The sequence below is a fragment of the Phalacrocorax carbo genome, chromosome 23 (genome assembly GCF_963921805.1).
Source record: "Phalacrocorax carbo chromosome 23, bPhaCar2.1, whole genome shotgun sequence".
Lineage (NCBI taxonomy): Eukaryota > Metazoa > Chordata > Aves > Suliformes > Phalacrocoracidae > Phalacrocorax > Phalacrocorax carbo.
Window position 1 is genome coordinate 990,469 of NC_087535.1, and position 19,726 is coordinate 1,010,194.

The following is a 19,726-nucleotide window of genomic DNA, read 5'->3' on the forward strand; positions in this document are numbered from 1 at the left end:
TATTCTTCATGTAACCCTGTAGCTGAAACAAAACAGTGTTTGCCTGCTGGGATATACACACTCATAAAGCTTCATGCTGTTACAAAGCTGAAAATAACAGGATAGCTAAGTGTCCCTATCTATAACTAAGGTAACTTGTTTTCTGTCTCCAAGGTAGAGTCTCAAAATAAGCATTTTGAAAGAAGAGTCCAAATAGAAGTGGTTCTTCTGTGACCTGATCTCTCTCCCCATTGTTCTTCAACCTTAAGGGAGCTTAATGTGAGCTTTGGCACCCGACTCCCCAGCAGACCTGCCACTTACTCCACGATTTCAACACTAACTGGAAGCTCTGTTGTTCAAATGCTTCTTAAAAACCGACCTTGTGCCTCCACACACCACCACCTCCCCTCCAGAAAAAACCCAAACTGAAAGCAAGGGTAGTTTGTCTTGCTTTTGAGAAGATGATGCGGAGATATCCATGCTGCTTCTTGGGTCCTTCCTAAAACCACCTTTATTTAATCCACACCTCTAGCTACCTACCTGAGAATTGAATGTGCAATTACTAGAAGCCTGGCGCCCCCACCCCCAAACAGAAAAAGCTTGTGGGAGGAGTGGGAGATGCTGCTGCCTTTTTCTTTTTTTTTTAACAACCTACGGCAACAGAGTCCACTTGTCCTCACAGCTCTAGTCTGTATTTGAGAAGAGCCTTCCAGTCTGTTGCTGATGAAGGTGTGGTGTAGGACAGGCAGCAGACGACCCTTCCCATGCTTGGAGACGTGCCTTTTCCTTGGGCCTCGGTAGCTGCTGAGTGGAACCTCCATCAGACTTCAGCTGCCCCCTGCCCAAGAGCACGTAGCTCTGCTGGGAAGCTGGAGCCTTTCCACGTTAAAACTAAGTTGTTGGCCAGTATCTCTGGGGAAAAAGAGGAACAGTCACATCCAGCGGAACCCCCTCCTCTCTTCTGAGGCTGCAAACCGCTGGTCTCGGAGGAGGATAAAACATCTGTGCATGCTGCATGTGAGAGCAACAAGAAAAAGGATCTGTGAGCCACCGATGGGTGTACGTTACACCTGCCAAATCCACAGTGCTGCTGACTTAAACTGTCCTGGCCACTGAACCATGTCTTCTGTCACTTGGGGGAAAAAACCCAAATGGAAGGTCTTGCAATCTTGTGGCCCTTCCTTAAAGTACAGAGGGGGGTTATTTAAACATAGATATTTTTTGTTTGCTCGTCTCATTTCCATTTCAGAGAGAAAGTAAAAATAGGCTTTGGTAAATGTCACAGGTGACTGAGTTACTAACCTGCTCTTCCTGTGAGTTACCCGAAGCGCTGAAATGCCCACTTTGGCAATTTCTTGTTACAGGTGGATTTGTATGTGTGTCTCTTATGTGGCAGTGGTAACGATGAGGACCGACTCCTGTTGTGCGACGGCTGTGATGACAGTTACCACACTTTCTGTTTAATTCCACCCCTTCATGATGTTCCCAAGGGGGACTGGAGGTGTCCCCAGTGTTTGGCTCAGGTAATTTGACAAACTTATATTTAGGCTGAAAGTTACTTTTTATTTTGTGGTTGTGTTTTGGTTTGGTGTTTTTTGGTTGGTTGGGTTTTTTTTTTGTTTGTTTGTTTTTAACTTGATCCTAGGGATTGAAAATAAAACTTAGTATTAAGGTTGTACAAGCAAGGTGATAGAGGGTCAAGCTAAAAAGACAACTGGATGTTCTTCAAACTGCAAAGCTATCACTTAGTATTTTGGAGCCAAAATTGATCTGCCTTAGCATCACTAAAATTGTAAAGAATACATTGAATTTTAATTGGCACCTTTCCTCTGTATCTACAATGGGAGTCTCACTAGGTGCTTCAGTGTGGAGACCTATGCATCTCTGGGTTTTGCTTAGCTCTACTAGAAGGAGAAAATAGGTGTGCTACTTCATTAATGTTTATGCAGACTTATCAATAAATATCGTGGTTTAGTGAATTAAGGAGAGCAGCTTCTTCTGACTCTGCGACTTGGGGCAGTCATTTCACTTCGGTCAGGCGCCCCGCCTTCTTCCCCATCGGATGCTGTAGTAGTAGTCCATTTGTGTAAAATCTGAGCACAGATTGTCTTACAAGTTACAGAAATAATTGTCATTTCAATTGCAGGAGTGTAATAAGCCTCAAGAAGCGTTTGGTTTTGAACAAGCAGCAAGAGACTATACTCTTCGCACATTTGGAGAAATGGCAGATGCGTTCAAGTCAGACTATTTTAACATGCCAGTACATGTATGTTCGTGTATTTATCCTGATGCCATAATGTAGATTTCATTTTTTGTTAAAATATAGTTTTAGTTAAAATATATAGCTGGGGGGGGGGAATTCCTCTTTTGAATGGGACGAAATCCCAAATCAGAGGTTCTCATTTATATCAGTGAATCTTTGTTCTTGCTGGTGTCATGGTTTCTTGTTCCACCAGCTTCTTGTTTCCTCACTTTTGAAGAAGTGTCTGTAAGGAAGAGAATACTCTCTCTCACCCATTCCTGAGAGAACAAAGAAGCAGCATGTCCTGTGTGGAACCACATTTCTGCTGCTTTGTTTTTTTCTCTTGCTGAAGCAATTTTGAAATGGGGAAATGCTTCAAGCCAATGGAGATTCCTCTGTGAGATAGCTTCTATGCACGTGCTTTTTATACACTGATTCCTGAGTATGTCCTCCTTGTTTTTCTTCTTCTCATGCCTAGATGGTCCCCACCGAGCTGGTTGAAAAAGAATTCTGGAGACTTGTTAGTACCATTGAAGAGGATGTGACAGTAGAATATGGAGCTGATATTGCTTCAAAGGAATTTGGCAGTGGCTTCCCAGTTAGGGGTGGGAAATTTAAAGTTAGACCAGAAGAAGAGGTAGGTCTTTTTGTTCACTGCCTATGTTTCTATTGCAGTTCTTCATTAAATGAGTCTCTTCGGTTCAAAGTGAAATAATGGAACTGGGTTGTGAAGTGTGTGTGTTGTGTGTCTGGCTCAGTATTTGAAGAGAATTATGCAGAGTTTTTAATGAATAAAATTTGCTGTGATCAGACATTGAAAGCCACAGATTTATCCTAGAAGTTATTTATTAACTTCCAGACTGAAAAAAAGTCTCAATTTAAGAAAGCAGGTCAGATAAGGTTTGTGAAAAAGGCAAAGACATGGAGGTTTTGTTCTTTGATTCATTGTTCTGTTCCTTGTATTATTTAATAGGAAGGATGTTTTTCTTCTGTGGCTCTTTTGGCAGTTTTACCTTCTTGGGTTTTTCACTTCGTGCTGTATAAAGCTGTGACCATTCTGTTCAACTTGCAGGAATACCTCGATAGCGGCTGGAATTTAAACAACATGCCTGTGATGGAGCAGTCTGTTCTTGCTCACATCACTGCAGACATATGTGGAATGAAATTACCCTGGCTATACGTAGGAATGTGCTTTTCCTCATTTTGTTGGCATATAGAAGACCACTGGAGCTATTCCATTAACTATCTGCATTGGTGAGTCTGAAGAATAAACTCAGCCTGAGAAGCAATCTCCCTTTCAATTATTCCCCCTTTCCCTTTTTAATTAGTGGACTAAAACCAGATTCAGAGTTCAGGCCAGAATAACCCTTGCAATCCTGCTGCAGCAGGGTTAAATTTGGCACAGTGAGATTCCTGCATTGATTTGCTTTTGGGCAAGAGGTCATATTTTGGAAAGAGACATCCATTCCCTGTTTCAAAAAAATTCATGAGACGCAGCAGATACTCCATCAAATGTTTTATTATGCTCAATGTAAAACTAAAAACCATGCAAGTTTTTTTAAAAAATCATCTAGCTCCAACTAACAATCTCAGGATCCTGCATATTTCTTTGTCTGTTAGATAGATCATTCTATCATAAATCCTCTCATCAAGCGAACACTTGTCAACTGTAATCAGGACAGATCTGTACCATTTCTTTCATATTCTGAATAGATTGAACTTCTTAAACTTTTCACCTTACAACAGCTTTTCTAGAGTTTGAATTATTCTTGTCACTCTTCCTGAAACCTGTCAAGCTCTTTCCCTTTCTGTGTTCACACAAGTATTCCAGCAGAATGGTAAAAGCACATCTGAGCTACTATTCAGTTGTCCACGCTGTCAGTGACTTAATTCACTTGCTTTCTTAGTACTTGACATTATTAAAACTGAGTGACACTAAGTAATGAGTGATCAAACTTCCATTGTAAAAATGATTTTCCTTGTTATTTGTTGCCTTTTATTTTTTGTCTGGGTCTTCAATTAGACTGAAGACTGTGGGAAGGAGAGGAGGATTTTTGTTTGCAGTAGAAACTTTATTTCTTCTAGGAGAGCCTCCCCTTGTTGTTGTTGGAATGGCATTATGTGCTGCATAACTTGTCCCAAATTGCACTGGTGTTTGCAGTCAAGGCCAGTAAGATACAGAAGTGCCTGTGAATATATGTGTGCAACACACGTGTACCCTCATATATACATTCACAGACACATGGGAAAGTAGCACTACCTGCTTGGAATTTAGTTCTCCTCCAGCATGAATGTCCTTTCTTTTTATTTGCAGATATTGTTCTATGTTTCCTTTCAACTTAGAGGTTTATATCTGGGTATTTCAGCCTATTTAAGAGCAACGTACAGTTGAGTATAATACTATTCTTGGCCAGAGGAGTCAATTTTAATGACCTGCCACTGAAGACAGTACTTCAAACCCCGAAAAGACATCAGGAGGCAGGAGTTGTTCTTGTGAACTACCAGGAATGGCATGTCCATCTTCAGTGTTCCCATGTGCTCGTATCCTGGTACAGTATTTTGAGCAGACAGTCCCAACTGAACCAGGCTACAGCAGCAGACCTTTCATAGGGTTGAAGGCAATAGTTTTCCTGCATGACCCTAAATGCTGTGTTAATTCTTGAAATGGTAAAAAGGGGGGGGGGAATCTTTGCTTCTAAAGATGCTTGAAAATAAATAAGATGTCAGTCCCAGTCAGAGGAAGAATAAGAATTACCATCATTGATGCTGGTATTTGTAACGGCAGGAATGTGGAGCTATTGGGTAGCAGCGTAGAAAGAAAAGTCACCCTCATCAATTCTGCAGCTGGCTGCCTTCATAAGGCTGACACCTGAATACCTCTGTTAGAACCGTACCTTCTCCATTATCAGTTCTCCTGAAGTCCAGAGACCCCTAGTATCCGTATCCTTGCCCACAGTTCATAACTGCTCTCACCTTTTCCTTGGCATGGACACATATCAAGGAGCAAAATTCTTGACTAACCAAGTACTGGGGCAGGACACAGTGTAGTTTCTAGTTGTGTCTATGGCTGGTCTTCATGAATTCACAGAATTGTTCCAAGACGATGACCAGGCCCAAGGCTGCACAGTCATTTAACAGCTCTACCTGTGGTGCTCCTTGGGATACTGATGTAACTGCCCTTCCACAGTCCCTCCTGCTAGCTGTCCTCCTCACCACGGCAGGTGCCGTTTGAGGGCAGGAATAAGTTCCTAGGCGTGAGGGATATGCTTCTTGAATCGCACTTCATTCTTTTCTTGTGGAATCTCCCTGATTGCTTTATGAGTTATGAAAAAAAGGACAATGGTGAGTCAGCTTTACTCTGCCAGCTCTTCAGGAGTCTTGGAGAAAGTGATTTGTCTGTTATCTTCCTTTCTAAATACCTTTCTAATGTTCTTTATAAGGGATCGAAAGGCATTTCATCTTCGTGGTGCAGTGGGCCAGCTTCTTTGTACACCTGAAACAATGCCTCCTGGAACACAGAGGCGTAACCTTGACTTTCTCAACTGTCCTGCATTGGGTTAAACTGTTGCTAAAGGTCATTCCTACTCTGGATATGGATTTATTTTTTCCGTGATGTCTTTTATGTCTCTTATAGTCGCGTAATTTGGAAGTTTAATTTCTGCTTATTGTATGTTGCTCTTATGGCAATTATGCACAAGACAAAGAACTGGCTTTGGTTGTTAGATCCAAGAGGGAGGGTATGTTCATGGTAAAAGACAAACAGCTTAGATTTTGAAGTTGTGCTGGAAGCAGCAGAACTTCCCTGAGGACTTCCTCAGTCTCTTCCTCCCTTCCCCCCCCCCCCCCCCCCCCCCCCCCCCCCCAAATATTTTAAGTATGTGCTCAGAAAGGTAGGCAGTTAAAATCATAGGTCTGGAGGAGGGCCCTGTGCAAAATGTGAAGGTTCAGGAAGGGACATAATCTTTGCATTCCTTCCTCATGATATACCCTTCTTTTGACATGGTGTATTTTAAAGCAGAAGACTGAAAATGTAACTTACAAGATTGCTTATATTTAACTTTTTTTAATAATCTTGCAGGGGGGAGCCTAAAACGTGGTATGGAGCCCCAGGGTATGCAGCTGAACAGCTGGAGGATGTAATGAAGAAGCTTGCTCCAGAGCTATTTGAATCTCAGCCAGATCTCTTGCACCAACTTGTCACCATAATGAACCCGAATACTTTGATGGCCCACGGAGTGCCTGTATGTTGTTGGACTCCTGTGCTACTCCCCCAAACCCAACCCTCTTTCATTTGCACTGAATTCTACTTCAAAGCTGATATTTGAAGCCACTTTTATTACAGAGGTGGTGTGGTAGTTTCCGTGTGTGTTGTATCTTCCTTGTCTAGTACAATGTGCCAGTAGGAACAGATGGGCAATGGAGTCATTGCTTTTGGAATTGCTTGGAAAACGCTTCTCTGGAGATCCACCTTAGCGTGTTTCTGTTTCTGTGTCTCAGCTGGAAAGTTTAGTCTTGACCTTTGAAACAATGGCAGGAGCTCTTCCTATGTCTGTCTAATCAGACACAAGTTTTTTTGGCATAGAGTTTCTGGCAGGGGGCCAAAACCCATTCTTCCTTTATTTGTCATTCACATCATCTCATTTTTTCTGGATAAGTTCTTAGGTATTTAAAAAACATTTTCATCAGTTTCCATCATACTTCATACTAGATTATTCATGGGAATTATGTCCCTTTACAACTTAATTAGCTTTTGACTAGCTGACCTTGGGACTTTAAGGAAAATATGAAAAAAGTGGCAAAACTTGTGGTGTCTAGTATGCTGTGAGAGACTCCAAAATGGAAAGATGCAGGAAGACCTGCATGCTCTCATGCTGCTTGTCTAGCACCAGAAGCATGAGATTTACAGCAGTGTGAACTTTTGAGTAGGTTCCAAATTTCTCTTCCCCTTCAGCTGCACGTTGAAGAGAGCCTTGCCTTTGCTTTATTTGTGTAACTGTCAGAGCTAGCAAAGGGCACAGGCAGCTGACTTAAAAGGGCGTACAGTGCGGGTATGGCCGGATGAAACCCCTTTGCTTCCTAGGGTTTTATATGACAAGTTACCAAATGCCAGTTATAATTCTTGGGCTTATGCTTTAAAACTGTACAAAGTCGTCATAGGAGCTACCAGGAACTGGAAATCCATATTCTCTTCACAGCCTTCGGTTCTGTTCAGGTTTGAGCTAACGCTTGTATGTCTTTTCTCCTAGGTTTATCGAACCAATCAATGTGCTGGCGAGTTTGTGATCACCTTTCCAAGAGCTTATCACAGTGGCTTCAATCAGGGTTTCAATTTTGCTGAAGCTGTGAACTTCTGCACAGTTGACTGGGTACGTTCCAAAACCAGTTTTTCATCAAGTATGCAGTTGCAGAGTTGTTCCAGCTGATGTACAGCCCCAGCTTACTGCTGAGGCACAAATCTAGTCCGCAGATCAGAAGGAGCCTGTTACTGGAAGCATAATGTTTTGCTGAAAGCATTCCCTTAATGTGGTGAACTGTGGGCTTTCTCTAAGGTTCCGTTTGAAATTATACATTAGGGCTGATGTATCTTTCACAGCAGGAGGAAGGCAAGATCCTGTGCATGCCTAGAATATGAGAAGCGCCAGTGCTGCTAGAATCTGCTCCTTTTGTGTCCCCAAATTCCATTCAAATCATCAAGAGCTGGCATGAATTTTTACTGTTTGTTGCACTGGGAATTCTCTAAGAGGTGCTTTCTACAGCTGCAGAGCAAAGCCAGCTCGGCTTTCTCTTCTACTTTAACTTCTATGATTAAATCGGATGATACATTTAACACATTAAGAACAGTTAAAGACTTCAATAGTCCTTTTGGGTGAAAAAAAGTAATACCAAGGATTGCATCTGATGTGAGTGCGTCCTCTTGGATAGCAGAGGTGCTGTAGGTGTGTAAGGAAGAATACCTTAATGAGAAGGGGACAGAAAGTGTTAATGTTGAAACAGAAGGTTTACAGACCAGTACGTTATTGCCAGTAAGCTTCGCTCAGCTCATGGAAACAACTGAGGGGCCCATGTTACGATTAGCAGGTCACAGTGATTTATTGAGTTTTTTGTCTTTTTTTAAAATGAAAACAAATGGAGGATAGTTGCTCCACAGTTAGAAGTAATCATTTCTCTTTCCCAGCAGATTTCTCAGACACATAGTGTTGCCTCATCTCAGGAAGATCCTTTGAAGCTACTATATTTAAAATTACTCCTGATGTTTTTTATCGTCCCCTCCCAAAATTTGTAAATGTATTTGTAAATGTAGCACATCTAAAAACGTTGCTAGGTTTAAAAAACATGACTTAGAAGCAGGAAATTACTAAAATTGGAAGAAAGCTTTCTGCATTGTGACTGTGTTTGCATATTGGTTGCGTTGGTTTTGGTTTTCCTCTTGTTCTTCCACGAGTTTCGTACCAGACTCTAACACGTAACCTTGTTGTAGCCTGAACATCACTAACCGCCTGGCCAGAGACAGCCTTCAAATAAAGCTATGAGTAACCTGCCCAGCTCGTAATGAATTGTTTGCTCTGCCTGGGGTTAGTTAGGGACTGTAATGGTTCATGGAGTCAGCAGTTTCTCATGTTGCAGCGCGGTTCATGGCCTTCAGAAAACAGCCATATCATCTGTGAGGAAGGTGCAGCGTGCCTTGCAGCCTGCCTTTGTCAGGGCATCCCTACTCTTCCCTTTGCTTCCCCAGCATCTGTGTATTTTTAGCTTGGCTCTTCCTGAGCCTGCTGTGGTGTAGTGATTTCGTTACCCCCAGTTATGGTCTCTTCCAGATAGCGGATGCAAGTTTTTTGGCTAGGTTCATGGGAGAAACACTGTGTTCACTGTAAAGGAGTGGCTTAGGAGGCGTGGTGGTGTTGGGCTGACAGTTGGACTTGATGATCTTAGAGGTCTCTTCCAACGTTAACAATTCTACGATCTATAAACAGTCTTGGTTTACAAGAACTCAGGGTCTTGATTTGTCTAGTTTTACATCCTGAATGATGAATATTGTTGCTAGAAGGATTTGCCTTTCACTTGGATAGCTTTTGGTTAGTAGCATAAAAAGTCAGTAACTTAATGTAATTTTCAAAGTGAACTCCTCATTCACTGAATGTTTTTCAATGCAGCTACCGTTGGGTCGCCAGTGTGTGGAACATTACCGCCTGCTGAACCGTTACTGTGTCTTCTCTCATGATGAGATGATCTGTAAAATGGCTTCCAAAGCAGATGTTCTTGATGTTGTGGTAGCATCTACAGTTCAAAAAGACATGGCTATTATGATTGAAGATGAGAAGAGGTTGCGTGAGAAAGTTGATAAACTGGTGAGTTGTAGGAAATAATATTGTATCGAATGAAGGAAGAGTTGAAACGGTGATGTGAAGGCATGCTGGGACTCGTCAACAGCTTAAAGCCACATAGTACCTTCCTGAGTAGCATTGTTGATGTCAGAGGACTGCTTGGCTAAAGAATCATTTATCGAGCATCTTGTTTTAGCATCTGCCCTTTAATACTGTTCAGAACGTCCGTCTCTTTTAAAGTAATGTTTGTTCTTTTAGTAATTGAGTCAGAAGAGCTGATTTTTCATTAACCAAGACTTCTGTCTATGTGGTTTTAAAATCTTACTTCTAAACTTCATTATTGCTTTGATAAATGTTTTGGCTTGGAATAATCACCTCTTTGTTAGACTTGGAAGTGATGTGCCGTACCCTCTTGCAGGGAGTGACTGACTCAGAGAGAGTGGCTTTTGAGCTGTTTCCTGATGACGAGCGACAATGCCTGAAGTGTAAAACCACCTGTTTCATGTCTGCTGTTTATTGTCCATGTAAACCTGGATTATTGGTATGCTTGTACCATGTCGAGGATCTCTGTTCCTGTCCCACCTACAAATATAAACTGGGGTAAGCTTTAGATAGCAAATAATACTGTGTTCTGGAGATATTCTACGTGGAGATGTTGTGGTTTGATAGTCTGGTGCCTACTCTGTTTTGTCAATGGTGCTTGTCTCGGTATTCTGTTTCTCAATCCTCTGCAAATACAGCCCCTCCAAAACAATGTGCCTTTTTTGTGCTCGTATACAAAGACTCTCTTTTCAGCGTTCAGCTCTTCTTGCTCTAAAACGGCAAAAATTGCTGGATAAGTTAGTTTGCTTTGTTATTTATAGCAACAAGGTCATCATCCCTTACATCCAGTCCTTGCCAAGTAATATTTTTTTGCAGTTGTTCACTTTCCTTCCCATTGTCATCTTTCCTTTCCTGTTGGTTGTTACATCTTTGTCCTACATGAATGCAGCTTGTCCTAAGACAATTTCACAATTGCTTCAATTGTCATGTTGAAACTGTTTTTTGAAGTAATTGCAATGTTGAAATTGTTTCAAGAGGAGCCCAGTGCGCTTATGTGTCTTAATTACGTAACCCTGGGTGCACAGTAGATTGTTCCTGTGTTGTATAGACCAACATGTCTTGATGCCCCTCCCTTCCACCACCCCCCCCCCAAGTTCTTGCTGAAGAGTTTGATTTCTGTGCTGCTGTAGGTACCGCTACACCCTGGAGGAACTCTACCCAATGATGAACGCACTAAAGATGCGTGCGGAATCATACAACGAATGGGCTTCCAATGTTAACGAAGCTCTGGAGGCAAAAATTAACAATAAAAGAAGTACGTACGTTACCTTTTGTCTACAGCATATAATTTAAAATGGCTAATTTTTCAGTTTTTAGTTTCTGAAACTTAGCATCTTCTGTCTTGTGTGAGAACCAGAGGAAATGATATATAACTTAATGTTTTAAAGTAAATATTTTAGCTGTTGTAAACCCAGAAATTATGCTGAACTGTCTCTGTGTGAGAAGATTATAAATCACTTTGACACAAAATATAACTGAAGTCGAAATGGAAATAGATTTAATGCGTTGTGTTATTCAGCCTTACCATTTAAAAATCCATCACAAAGGGGGACTTCTGTTAACTCAGTATCTTTTCCAAAAGGTCTCATCAGTTTTAAGGCTTTGATAGAAGAATCAGAAATGAAAAAGTTTCCAGACAATGATCTGCTGCGACACCTCAGACTAGTTACGCAGGACGCAGACAAATGTGCCTCAGTTGCACAGCAGCTTCTTAATGGCAAAAGACAAACCAGGTAAATGTTACTATATGTGTTTGCAACAAAATTGAGTCACTGAGGATAAGTGCCAGTGGCCAGTGATAGATGCCAGTGTTCTGTAAGACTTAAAAATGAAAGCAATCTTTTTGTCTTCTCAAGAGAGCCATCTGTTACAGGGAGATTCACCTTTCCTCCACGTAATAAGTTAAACACCCTGAGCTTTCAATCTCTTCTTCTTCTCTGTTTGACAGTTTGGCAGTAAATTCATTCTAACATTCCCCAAAGGGAAAAAACTGGTGTGGTGTTTCCAGACAAAGCAACACCCAACAAGATACAGTCCACTTGTCTTTGTGCCACGGGGACTGCAGTTCTGTCAGTGGTGCACATGCCATTATATTCATCACACTTAATGCCTTGTGGAAATACAAAGCACCTCAACTTCCTGAGCTGATGATGATGGGAATACTGTATGAGATGTCTGGAAAACACTTGCTCTTTCTTCGGCAGCAGTTACGTTAAATCTTGTAGACAGGTTATTTGCTCGAGGAATTAGAAGGTAAGGCAGTGTTTGGGTAATACGTTCTTTGTGTACTGGACGTCTGGCTGCCCGCTCCTGCTAGCACTTCCCATGTCTGAAATGAGTTGAAAGGAGTCAGAAGCTCCAGAAGGACAAGGCCACATCTCCTCATTACATCAGTTTGTGACTGATGTAGTAGCCTTCCTCTTGGGGATCACAAATTACCATCTTCTGTTGCAGATTCTCCAGCCAGGCTTACAACAGCTGTATCTAGTCTTGTGGGATGGTAGGTTTCTAAGCAAATACTGTTTTTATATATGTGGAGGACATTATTGCTCAAGTCTTCATAGCATGAAGTACTTCTGGAAAAACTGTTTCTCTCTCTTCCCATCTGGACATCTTTCACCTGTCTTTGCTGCTTTGAACAACATGGTGTTTGTCAGAGCAGTTGCTCTTTGTGCTGGTATAACTGCACGTGTGTGGCTTCTGCGTGTTGCCTGCCTCAGCAGGTATCTTGTAGCTTGTCACTCCCTGTGTTCTTGCAGTACTTTGAAGGCTGACTTTATACTCCAGATAGGTAATTTCCAACCCAGAGGTTCATGGCATTGTTATTTGAAGGATTTATCTGCTCCTAATCTCTTCCTTTATTTCGAGTTGACCCATCTCTTCTTGGTCTGGCATTCCCAGTCCATGTGTTCTCCTGTCCTTGGTGGTATTTGCTCAGGCTTCCTAATGATGAGCTTGGAGCCTCAGCCAGGGCCTTTCCAGCTGTTTTGTGCCAGATGAGCTCTTCCAAGAGTCTGTCCTGCTCTTAACACGTACCTGAGTTTGCTTGACCTGGCAAGAGCAGGGAGTAAGTTTTATCTTCATCTCATTGAGTAGGTCTGTTCTTTTGTCCCCAGGATAGTGTGGCAGCCTTTGATGGCTGTACTCACCAGCTCCCTCAGCGCTGCAGGCGGTAACAAAGGATCCTCCTGGTGCTGCACTGCACAGGAGCAAGGCAATGCTTGGACTGCATTTCTCGTTTGCTCCAAAGTGGTTTTAGCCCTTCTCTCATCTTTTTTCCTTTGAGCTTTTTGTAGCATATTTCTGGGAGAAGTCCAGTTGCATGTCTTCATAATTAGTTTTAAAAACCCATGTTATTTGATGGGTCTTTTTTTTCCTAAAAGATTGACAGGGGGAGTGCTCATAACCTATGTAGAAAGATAAAAAGAAGGGAACGACCTGCATGAAATCTTAATAAATGTTATATCAAATACAGCTTCATCTCTGTGCAACTCACGTATCGGCAGGGTGTTGGGCAGCCTTCATCACACCAACTGCTGTGTGTTGGTTATGGAGGATTGTGGATTCTGCCTGAGGTTTGGTTCATACTTCTGACAAACTTTCCTTTATGGACTGAGCGTTCCGTTCTGATCCGCGGTTTGGAAGAGTCATGCCGTAGGCTTGGCTCGACTGGAGAGGTCGTCTCTGTTAATCATGGCAGTCAGTGATGCTCAAGGATTTCCTCCTGTACAGTGTGCACAACAGTTCCTGGAGAGAGACGACCAAGGTAGATGATAAACGTTCTCTGAGAGTAAATCCTGTGACTCTCGCTCGCCATCTTCTCTGTACCACCTGAAGGAAGGCAGGCGGGCTGCACTGCCGTTTTCCTTCGGTTCGTACGGTGGTGGGGGACGAAGCGGTGCTAACAGATGCTGTCTGGAAGGTCGTTCTGTGAACAGCTGTCTGACCCGGGCCAAGGGACAGCGTGGCCCTCATTCCTCTCTGGCACTAACATGGAGATGATGCTGGAAGGGAACAGTGCGACAGCAGGGATGTTCTCACTATCCATCCCCGTCCTTCTCCAGGCCTCACGGAACCTTTTCTGCTTAGAGACCTTTGGATGGCTTGGGCTTTTCTTCTGTGAACGCTCTTCTTTATTTTTTTTATTTTTTTAGGCCCATGTAATTTCTGGTTACCGAAAACATCTCATGACAGTAGGTTTTGCAGTTTAGATAGGTGTATATATGCGTGTGTGTGCGCGTATGTATGTATACGTAACCGTTTGTTTACTTTTAAAACTTGCGCCTTTTCCTGGAAGGTACTGCAGAATTTCCACAAAAATGGTAAAACATTGTAGGCCATAAAACAGCCTGTGTGGTACCTGAGACTTTGAATTCATTTTATTCTTTGCTTACTGTGGATTTTGGAACTCCCAATGTGATCTTGCATGTTGTTTAAAAATACCTATTTTTAACATAGAATGGTAAATTAAAATTTATTTTATAGTGTTCACATTCCACTCCTGCTGGCATATCCTGCTGGGATGATGTTTTCCTCTTTTGTTTGAATGACAGATTGTGGATTAAATTGGAGCCAGCATTGTAAGAGGTTTCTTTCCTTTTCTGTTCAGGGCTCTCAGACCTAGTTAATATTGGCTTGAGTTTAGAGAGATTTTTAATATTAGCCAATTTGTTAACGCTTATAAGCCACTCATTCGATACAAAGCTTTTAGATAAAAATGAAAATGATGATTTCAGCGTAAAGAGGATTTTTCAGAAGTGCCTACACAACCTGCGAATATAAAACCCATTCAAAATTGGGATTTGTTCTCTTTTGGTACGGGCATGGGGAGAGCTTACCACAATAGCTGTTGCAACATAACTGAATGGTTGATCCACAATTGCTCTGTTCTGGAAAAAAGCCTAATTTTGTTCCATAATAACCAGTGCTCTTCCAAGGCTGAGTAGCTGTTCCAGAATACCATTTAATATGAAAGAGTATTTTCAACAATAGCTTATTCTGCTGTAGCGAACTGAAGTGTTCCCATGTATGTGAGCCCTAGGCTGCTCGGATGCTTTTGAATATTCTATTATTTGTGAGTAATATTTGCCTTACAAGAAATCATAAGCAGATTTTTGAGAAGTTCAGATTTATTTTTCTTCCTTGTGGCATCCAACAAAGTTGAATTGTGTGTCACTGCAGGTACCGCTCCGGAGGAGGGAAGTGTCAAAATCAGCTGACTGTGAATGAGCTCCGGTTGTTCGTGAGGCAGCTGTATGCTCTGCCCTGTGTCCTCAGTCAGACACCGTTACTGAAGGTAACTTGGAACATCATGGGGAGGGAACATGAGCGTTTGTCAGTGATGTGTTTGCACTGCATTGATCTCCTTCGTACAATTTGCTCCAAGAATAAATACCTTTGAACGGGCAGGCCTGGGTACCTCGTGCACGAGTTGCTGAAGAATGGAGCTCGCTGGCTGGCTGGCATTCATTGTCAGCAGATTTTTATGCTACGTAGGGGTATGAAAATGTTACTGTTGTATGAAGTGATGCAAAAAAGCGGCAGGATGACCTGGGTAGCAACAGCTCAAAAATTGGAGGTCAGTTAACTAGTCTTCTCTTAAGAGTAAAGCCAGAGAATATTCAAAACTCCATCATGCTCTGAGTGACAGTTCTCCCATTCGCATCTCTCTTTCTCCGTTAACCCAGAATCAGCTTTCTCATAGTCTTGTAATTAGATCCTCCCCATGCTGTCCACGGGTAACCCAGGCCAAAGCTACCAGCCTGGGCTGTTACTGAAATACTTGTTCTCGCAGAGTACCTGCTGTTGGTGGCGAGTCAGATCGCGTTGTCTCCCGTGACCATCAGCTAGTGCTGATTATTTGCTCACCGGATGATCGGCCCTTGGACAAATTGAAAGTAATTAAAGGTTTTATTTCAAAATTTGCCAAAATGTTGCATATCACAGAGAGGTAGTGGGGGGAAAAATAAGAACGTAAATTCTGAGCAGCTGCAATTCTGCCTTAAAGGAGAAATGCTTTGTAGATTTGGGACTCTTGGGACCAGGACGTGCAGTGGCCAGTTCCTGAGCCATCTCTTGTGTCCACACAAGACTGTGAGACCAGCCAGTATCATGTAACTTTGAACTAGAAGAGACCAGTTCAACCCAGCTTTTGAGTATTGCTTTGGATGCTTTATCAGGTCTGGAATGCGTGAATCAGACCTTATGTAATCCTATTTACAGTTACTTGTTTATAGCATTGCAGCTCTGAAGTTACCTAACTATTTAAAAAGCAGAAGTTCAGTAACGCCAGACATGCAAATGATTCTTCATCAAACATATGTGGTCAGGGAATTCTTTTATATCAATCTCAACAATCCTAAATTATATGTAGTCATGTAAATTAGGCTGTTTATATAAATGGCCAACAGTTACTGGAGATTCGTTCACAGTTTAATATACCTCTAAAAAGGCTTTATTCCGTTATGGGTGAGATTGCCTACCCTGGCAGACAACTCTGGCAAAATACCAACCCGTCGGCTGTGAAGGAGGAACTTACTGCTGGAATAGCATTTCAGCCAGTACTAGAAGCATCGGGCAGGATGGCTAGGTACGGAATAACTCCAGCCTTCGCGGTGAGGTTTCTCTGGCCAGCTGTCCGTTATCCTGGGCGAAGTACAAACAGCCGCTGATGTACCTTTTTTGGGGTAATGAGGCTGTTGAATGTATGTAGAGAGAGAGAAGGTGTTGCACTGCATGAGAGTGTAAAACACCTGTGGCTTACTGTGACTGTGCTTGGCATAAAGCATGGATATCAGATATCTAATCCTGGATATTGGATATTAGGGAAAGGCTCTTCCCCCAGAGGGTGGTGGAGCCCTGGGACAGGCTCCCCAGGGAGGCCGTCACGGCACCAGCCTGGCGATGTTCAAGAAGCACTTGGACAACGCCCTCAGAGACATGGTGTGAATTTGGGCTTGTCCTGTGCAGGGACGGGAGCTGGACTTGATGGTCCTTGCAGGTCCCTTCACACTCAGGACAGTCTATGATTCTACGAAGCCTCAACAATGCAGCAGAAATGAACCCCAGAAGCCCCACCGCCCTTCCTGCCTTTCTTCAAAGCCATCTTAATCTTCACCTTGCTCTTCTTCAGCCACTTTAATCATTCCAGAACGAAACCAGAAAACAGCACTGATGGAACACTTGAAATTTCCCTTTAGATCTTTTCTAGTCTTCTGAGACCTCTTTTTGACACCTGTCTTGGTTGAAAGGAGTTTGGAGTGGAGTTTCCATGTTCTATGATCCTCGAGCTCGTGGGCACGTTATGGATGAGGAGATGCCAATACATACACTGTGTGTTGAAGATACGCTATTTAAGTGTTGCAAATGTCACGACAACTTGCTGTGCGCATTGTGTGCGTTGCAGTGTGGTGCGTGCCAGGAGGCTTGCACTGAAATGTTTAAGAGATTTGGCAGTGGGGTTTTTTCTGATGTTTTTGTTATATTTGTATGTTTCAGGATCTTCTTGATCGTGTGGAAGCTTTTCAACAGCAAAGCCAAAAACTCCTTTCCGTGGAAATGCCCAGTGCTGCAGAACTTCAGGAGCTGTTGGATGTCAGCTTTGACTTCGACGTTGATCTACCCCAACTGGCTGAGCTGCGGATACGTCTGGAACAGGCACGCTGGCTCGAGGATGTGCAACTGGCTTCCTCAGACCAAAACTCTCTTACTTTAGATGATATGAGACGTCTTATAGACTCAGGTGTTGGACTCGCTCCCTACCCAGCGGTTGAGAAGGCAATGGCGAAGCTGCAAGAGCTCCTTACTGTATCTGAACACTGGGATGACAAAGCCAGAAATCTGATAAAGGCCAGGTAGAAGCTAAATCTTAGTGTTGCATTTTGTAGTCCCGTGAGCTGTTGGAGATGGAAAGAGTTGGCCTTACTTCTGAGGGGGCTTCCTTTTTGCTCATCCAGTTCACAGCACGAAGGCAAAACTTGTGCCCATTCAGAAGGGAATGGGATGGAGACAGGATGAGAGACTGAGCGATTTTAAACATTGTGTTGATTCCCAGGGTTTGTGGTGCTCCGCTACCACTGTGCGAGTTCTCCTCTCGCCACAAGGAAGCATTTTAAGACACCTCTTCCTTCCTTTCTGCCTCCTTCTGTCCCCAGTGTGAGACTGGAGGATGCATGTCCAGATGGAGCTCAGCTATATACTACCAACTGGTGAAATGTTATTACGTGGACTACTTCTAACACGGAGGAGATTTTTTTTTTTTCCAGATCAGCTGGTGCAGGGGAGAAGGAAATAAGCCAAATACGTCCTTATTGAGGAGAATTTTCTTGATCATTGCTTTGACCTTCTGATTTATAAAGTAAATGGGGGAGAGCACAGCCTATGTAAAGCTTAGAAAGGTGGCACAAGCTTGTATGCAAGGTTTCTTCCCTCAGGATTCCTGATTTAAAACTTTTTATTATTTTTTTTAAATTTTTTTCCCTCAGCCTCCTAATTGTGAAAGCATTTGAGTGTTTCTTACTCATTAGTAACCATAGTATTTTAAAATAACTTCATAAAGTACAAAACTGAAACAAGCTTGGGTTTACGCTCCAAAATAGAGATGCAGTTGAGTTTGTACTTTTCTAAAATGTCAGAATCAAACTGTGAAATACAGACAAGCCATTTCCACTTTTTTAGCCTTCTAGTGTGGAGTCCCTTGGTCGGTTCTGTTTTAAGGTTCAAGGAGGATCCAGGAGTCTATCACTCAAAAGCTAATGAATGTTAAAATATCCCGTAGAGCCCAAGTGTGTGAATATTGAAAAAAACCAGACAGCAGACTCACAGAATCCCAGCTTGGAAGGGACCTCAGGGATCATCTAGTCCAGCCTTTCTAGGAAGAGCAAAGTCTAGACAAGCTGGCCCAGCACCCTGTCCAGACGGCTCTTAAAGGTGTCCAACATGGCCGAGTGAACCCCTTCCCTGGGGAGATTATTCCAGTGGTTGACTGTCCTCAATGTCCTCAATTCCTTAATATCTTTAGCATTTCTACTAGGAGTCTATAGCAAGCAAATCTCTAAAAGTGTACCTGCATTACCAATGCCCCGCTTGTACAGAAAGCATCTCTAGTACTGGACATAATGTCATTATTTGGTGTTACCCTTCAGTTTTAATAAGCCAAATGAGTAGAACAACCTCAACTGTATTGCAGTGTTCTACATCCTGAGACATTCTGTTTGCACAGGCCACGGCAGTCGCTGAGCAGTCTTGTAGCAGCAGTGAAAGAAATAGAGGAGATCCCAGCCTATCTCCCGAACGGCGTCGCACTGAAAGACGCGGTGCAGAAGGCCAAAGACTGGCTGCAGGAGGTGGAAGCTCTGCAGGTACGTTCGCTGCGCTCTTGGCGGGCGGTGGTGCCTGCTGTCGGGTTCAGACCCGCGCCCTGCGCTCCGGTACGGGCACTTGGTGCTTCAGCATCCCACTGGATTAAGAATGCTTAATCTGTAACATGTGTTGCCTGTTTCTGGACCTGATTTGTATTCCTTCACCTCTGCAATTAGCTGGCTGCGATAAAAATCTATAAAGGAGCTAGTAACAAAAATCTAAAGTTAAAAAGATATTATACTATGGAACTTTAAGGTAAATTTTGCTCTGTTGCTGCTAATAATAATCACGTTACCTGGTGATCGTGTTTTTGCGTACCATTCTGCAGCTGAAAGAAAAATACTGTCTTTGTAGTTCTCTTCTGAAGATCGCTTTCTCGTTAAATAAGGCTAAATGTTTTGCATGTTAGTGGAAGTCATCATGCTAAGACGCTCCAACCACTGCCCTAACTTAAAGGAATGTGTCTTATTTTCATAACATCAGCAAGCTGAAGACCAGCTATACTGTAAATGACAGTGATCATGATCTTGCTGCACTCGTGTAACACAGTACAGAGCAGGTGACGCACAGTTCTGATTGCTGGGTCCTGAATAAACAAATCCTGTAAAGTATTTAAGTCTCCAGCAATGCCTTCTCACAGCCTTTATTTGCTTGGCTAAAGAAATAATTTTCCTCTAGCAGATTCTAAACAAACCCCAAGATTTCCTGATCCAGGAATATC

At 42.7% G+C, this 19,726-nt stretch overlaps 1 protein-coding gene across 1 annotated transcript in view; it reads left to right on the forward strand.

Moving 5' to 3' along the window:
* The window catches only part of KDM5B (lysine demethylase 5B), a 57,247-nt gene that overhangs the window by 26,164 nt on the left and 11,357 nt on the right, over window positions 1–19,726 (forward strand). Inside the window, exons 8-20 of the mRNA XM_064472420.1 lie at window positions 1,344–1,502; window positions 2,126–2,245; window positions 2,700–2,858; window positions 3,294–3,475; window positions 6,300–6,462; window positions 7,468–7,587; window positions 9,373–9,567; window positions 9,962–10,143; window positions 10,776–10,900; window positions 11,228–11,378; window positions 14,827–14,941; window positions 17,143–17,498; window positions 18,866–19,004. Coding sequence (XP_064328490.1) covers window positions 1,344–1,502; window positions 2,126–2,245; window positions 2,700–2,858; window positions 3,294–3,475; window positions 6,300–6,462; window positions 7,468–7,587; window positions 9,373–9,567; window positions 9,962–10,143; window positions 10,776–10,900; window positions 11,228–11,378; window positions 14,827–14,941; window positions 17,143–17,498; window positions 18,866–19,004 — 2,166 coding nt within the window. The remainder of the gene's footprint in view (window positions 1–1,343; window positions 1,503–2,125; window positions 2,246–2,699; window positions 2,859–3,293; window positions 3,476–6,299; window positions 6,463–7,467; window positions 7,588–9,372; window positions 9,568–9,961; window positions 10,144–10,775; window positions 10,901–11,227; window positions 11,379–14,826; window positions 14,942–17,142; window positions 17,499–18,865; window positions 19,005–19,726) is intronic.